This window comes from Rhagoletis zephyria, unplaced genomic scaffold (assembly GCF_001687245.7).
Source record: "Rhagoletis zephyria isolate East Lansing unplaced genomic scaffold, Rhagoletis_zephyria_1.1 Rzeph_scaffold_23139, whole genome shotgun sequence".
NCBI classification, from domain to species: domain Eukaryota; kingdom Metazoa; phylum Arthropoda; class Insecta; order Diptera; family Tephritidae; genus Rhagoletis; species Rhagoletis zephyria.
The window spans coordinates 1-5493 of record NW_016180197.1 but is presented as its reverse complement, the minus strand read 5'-3'; the positions used below and the strand labels follow the sequence as shown (position 1 = coordinate 5493).

General features: G+C 31.9%; 1 protein-coding gene across 1 annotated transcript; it reads right to left on the bottom strand.

The window, feature by feature from the left end:
• Positions 1 to 306: 306 nt before the first annotated feature.
• On the bottom strand, positions 307 to 1069 carry LOC108381619 (uncharacterized; the record flags this gene model as incomplete). Its single annotated transcript, XM_017638035.1, has 2 exons — positions 712 to 1069; positions 307 to 638 (listed from the first exon to the last, which is right to left on the bottom strand). Coding segments are annotated over exons 1-2 (690 nt in total), but the record flags the coding sequence as incomplete, so codon positions are not given.
• Between the last annotated feature and the right edge of the window lie 4424 nt (positions 1070 to 5493).

Sequence of the window (5493 nt, the reverse complement as noted above, 5' to 3'; positions counted from 1 at the left end):
ATAAATAAGTATAGGACAAGAATTAATTTTTATCGCATCCAACCAAGGGTTGCAGAGTACCTAGTAACGTTGAAATCGATAAGTTAAAAATAATTTTTGCGTTTGAGCGAAACTGGCGAAAATTGGCAGTTTTTTGCAACAAACATATGGCACCCTTATGGCGTCGTTTCGCACAAACGCACAGCAAAGCAACAAAACAAACGCTAATATTTGCCGTTCGCATTTTCGCATCAAATAGTGAACTCTAGTAGTGTTTCGAAAAACGGTTTTATTTACATACATACATATATTTCTAGTCATACTCACATTGCTGTCTCGATCGCTGACCATGGGCATTACAAGCGCTAGCAGATAACACATTAAACCGAAATTTATAAGCCATAATACGAATCCTTTCAGTGAGATAATCATCAAAGATACAGCAGCTACTGCCGCAGCCACTAACTGAGCTGCTTGTGCATTAACTTCCCCCGCATTTATCGTAGACAAATTGTAATTATAAGCGGCAAGATTGAATTTACTATAATCAATGCCAAATATTATGCCCAAGCCTAGATCCATCAAGTTGATGCAGAAAATTGTTACGAGCCAGGCACTTACGACGTGACCACTAGACTTGACGTTGTCTTTTCTCACAACTGAAATAACATACATACATATTTATATTTTAATTGTATTATGGTGAACTGTTAATGTTAGATAGGCACTTACATATCAACAGCAACAGCGATGTAATGAACCAACACGCCGCCACGCCTAGGTAAACACAATCCCAAATCAGCACATCTTCTGGTGTTAGTATAGTCTCAACTGATTTGATAATCGTTGTATCGAATTGTTGATAGTCGGCAGGTATGCAGTCGCCTTTGAAGTATAGCGTGTAAAAGGCATATTGTATTACCGATCCGAAAGAGAATATCGGATTAACCGGCATATTGCAGGTGTATGCCAAAATTCCCATAATTGTGAGGCCAATCCATATTAGTGACTGGAACTGTAAAGAGAGGACATGTGAGAACGTAAGTATGTAAGTTGAGAAAATCGTGCATAACGGGTGTAAGATGGACATATGAGTCCTACTTTGTGTTGTCTTAGGTTTAGAAAAAATGAATGTTTCTCCTTTTTAGGCAGCTGCCTCGGCATGGACTAGAAATGAAGACCCAAGCTGGGACCCAAATTTATGCTACAAACTATGTATGTACGTATATTAGCTTTAGAATTAAATCATAGCATAGACAGACGGCAACGTTAATCTGCATTATCGGCAAAGTTGATCTCATCTGACAGATGGCAGTAATGCGGATTAAGTGATCCGCGGGGTCGTGGGATCGAATCCCACGCCAGTAATTTTTTATCCTACTAATATTGTAAATGTGAAAGTTTGGGAGTGAGTGTGTTTGTTTGTAGCTCTTTCATGGTAAAATGGCTGGAGGTATTTTAATGAAATTTGGCATACATATAGGCTATGATGACCTTGATTAACATATAGGATATTTTTTGAAGGGGGTTGCCACTTTTTTCAAAAGTTAAAACCAACTGTTTATCAAAGTTAGATAAATTGTTACAACTATGTAGGTGTCAAACAAAAGCAGTTTAAAAACGATTTATCTTATTATTTCTTAAGAGTGTTTCCACCTTTTTATAAACAAAAATCAATTTAATTAACGATTTAAATCAAATATTTTAGTACGGGTACAAAATGAGAAAGGCTTAAGACAAATATGTTTCGAAATATTTTTAAATAGGGTTGCCACCCGTTAAAAAATTCAAATACAATTTAATTAAAAGGCTAAACGAAAGCTTTCTTTCGAAAATTTTTTTGAAGAGAGTTTCCACCCGTTTAGAAATTTAAAACCGTTTTATTCAAATCTACTAATATTATAAATGTGAAAGTTTGTGAGTTAGTGGGTTTATATGTTTCTTGCTCTGTCATGCCAACACGGCTGGATGTATCTCAATGAAATTTGGCTCACTTATAGGCTATGACTTGGATTAACAGACAGGATATTTTTATGAAGGGGATTTCCACTTTTCCAAAGTTAAAATCAACTATTTGTTAAGTTAGATGAGATACTACAACAATGTGGGAGTCAAAAAAATGTTAAAAAATAATTTTGAAGAGAGTTGCTTCCTTTTTATAAACATAAAATCAGTTTAATTAGCAATTTAAATCAAATATTTTAGTATGGGTTTCAAATAAGAAAGGTTTAAGACAAATATAAATAAATAAAATATCTACATGCGGATCAATGCTATCGTCAAGTTCTCTTAGTGGCATCTAAATAGTTTGATAAAGGAACAATCTTGATGAGACTTACAGCGCAAAACTGGCAACTGTCTTTCAACTCAACGTAATTGTTCAATTCAATTCTGGAAACTATCTTTTGAAAACTCTTTTCTGTCTTTCGAAAGACTAATTAAACGATCTGCTAACGAGGAGGACTTCTATTTGTCCTTTAGCAATAAGTTTTCAAAAAAATTTAAAAAAATAAAATAGACAAAGTTTTCTTTATAAAACAATTGAATTAAGAATTAAATTAAATAAATATGTAAATAGAATAAGTTTCAAAAAATAAAATGAGAAAAACTAAATATTTTTTTCCTTTCAAAACTAAGTCTAAAAATTTAAAGAAAATCAAATTAAAAAATGATTAAACTAAAAAAGGAAAATAAGTTCCTAAGGATTAAATGAAACTTAAGAAAAATATTTTTTGAACAATAAAATTTAAAAATTAAAACTAAATTAAAAAACTAAAAAGAAAAAAGAAAAAATAATAAAATTTATAAAAATTAAATGTGATTAAAAAACTATTTTTCTTTTTAAAAATTAAAAGTAAATTAAGTAAAAAATAATGAAAAGAAAAAAAAATCCAAAAATCAAATGTGATTAAATATATATATGTACATATGTATATATATTTTTCTTTTTTAAGGTACAAACAAAAATGTTTCTTTTTCAATCTCAGCAAGACAGACTGTTTTAATTTACTTAGAAATAGGGGATTCCAAACGCAACTCTTCCCTAGATTGGAGGTATTCGCCTTGGGTCAAGTATATACTTGGACCTTATAGGAGCTGCCCTCATTGCTATTAGTAGTGTATGGCAAAGTCAGCTTTCTCTCTAGGTCAGGGATCTCCGACTTTTTCACGGATGGATCGGGAATAAATGGAAGGGTTGGTGGCGGGTCTACTACCATGAAATCTACATAAAAATCGAAAAGTGACTGCCATAGAAGAACCTGTAGACATACCGCAAATGCAGGAATAACAAATTGGCGAGAAGGGTAAGGAGCGAATGGGGGCGCCATTGACATTCTTTTACAGATGTGCCTCATTTACGCTCAACGAACTTTGAACGAAAAATAAGACCTCAACAATTGCAAGCTTCTTCTGGCACAGCTGGAAATGAGGCGGCCAAAGGAGCTTATTACGCAGGCAAAGGTTCTGCTTTTGATAGGGAATATGAAAGAAAAGTGCAATTAATCCTTACAGCCTCAATACTTTATACTGGCTTGCCCCGTCTTTGGCGAGGCTAAGACTGAATTATATTGAATTTTTTTTAACATTCAAGTCTAAAAGCTCAATAATCCCCAAACTTGATTATAACTGGTGGAGTATTTGCTTAAATTATAACTATGCTCTTCTATTTTAAGTATCCGACAAATAAAAAATGTAAATATTTTACTTATCGAAGCATGGCATGGCGTACCGGTACTATGTACTTGAATTAATAGTATTAGGTAAATAGTAAGTCATTTCGCTTCTTTTGATAACAAAGCAAACATTAAATGTGTAAGCAAAAAGTAAAGAAATAGATAATAACAGAGGTATTATACATTTCATATAACTTCTGTAAAATTTTGCAGCGCCTAATTAGAGATAAAAATCTGATTAGCGGAAACAAGTACATACGAAAACGACGCATGATTCATACTCTTAATAAATGAGATGACTCAATTTTTTTTTCAGCCTTGCCAACTACCAAACATTATTTCATTCCCCCGGGCAATAAGTCTTTTATCCAGCAAAAGGGAAGTACAAAGCGATTCAAATATATTTGCCACGATTACGATTGCACTACGTCAGCTAAGGAACGAATTTCTGTCATACTTTGGCGTTGTGTCTACTTCTGTGTAATTTTTCATTCTGAAATATAATGCTCGTAATTATATTTAACAACAAACTTTTTAAATTAATATTTACATTTGCAGATAATTATCAGCACAATGGCATAGATATGTATATGATTACATACTTTTATTTATCACTCTCATAATAATTTTAGCAATTATACGCGAGTAAAAGTGGAAAATAATTTAACTGAAATTGAAAATGGGAAAATAATGGTTTTTCGCGACCAAATACTTCATTTCACCATATGTTTATTTAAAATTATGATGCTAATAAAAGAGTTAAAAGACTTTAATTTAAATAACAGCTACACCTTTATTTGCAATAGCAATAACACCGTGCGACAGTAAATTTTTCAGACAAAAAAATTAATATATTCGCGAGACTATGGGTAAATTTTAGTAAAACCACGATCTTAAGTTTTCTTTAAGGACTTTGAAATTTAAAAAATATGATTATTGCAAAAAATTATTTTTTAAAAAATTCAGTGCAGTGTAGGGCAACAATACGAGTATCATATAAAAGAAAAAATTCTGTAGAATTATAACACAATAAATTTTTTGGTGCATAAGGACGAATGGGTATGGAAAATGTTCCTTCACAAATTTTGTCCTTAAATATCCTTGAAAATTTGCAATATTTTTTTTTAATTATTGTTTGAAGACTAATATACGACCTCATTATCGAATTTCGTCCTGCAAGCTTTATTGACTTAAAAAGATAAAATTTATTAAAAACGCATTTTCACTGATTTTTTAAAATAATTTTTTGAATTAATCATACCTTTAAAATTTCAAAGTCCGTTGAAAAAAAACCTAACGTCAGAGTGAAAAACTAAAAACGCAGTTTTACTATATTTGGCCCAAAGTTAGTACATCGATTCTTTCGTGTGAAATTTTTTTGTTCGTGAAATTTTTTTGTTTATGTTGCACGGTTTAATTATTTCCAAATTATCTGAATTTGTTTTCGTAATATTATTTCTTCAACTTTCTCAATTTTTAACTGATTTTGGACTTTGATAGCTTTCCGAATGGGAAATTTCAATGAAAATCGGGCATTATAGTAAACTAATTGGAAACGTCTCGATTTCTGTGATTGGGAATAAAACAACCCATTTTTCCTATATTTCACGCATACTCTCCCGGCTGTGCGTGGCCACTAAATTTTATCCGATCGCCACCAAATTTTATATTGGAAGCATAAGGGCTAAAAGGAAACTTTTTCTTGCCGGGCGATTGAAAATTCACTTTTAGGAGCCAGTCTATCGTATATATATTTGCAATATTTGATAGTAAATTATATATAGGTACATCAGGAAGGGATGTGATACAAATTTAGGTTTTTTACTCCACCATGGACCGA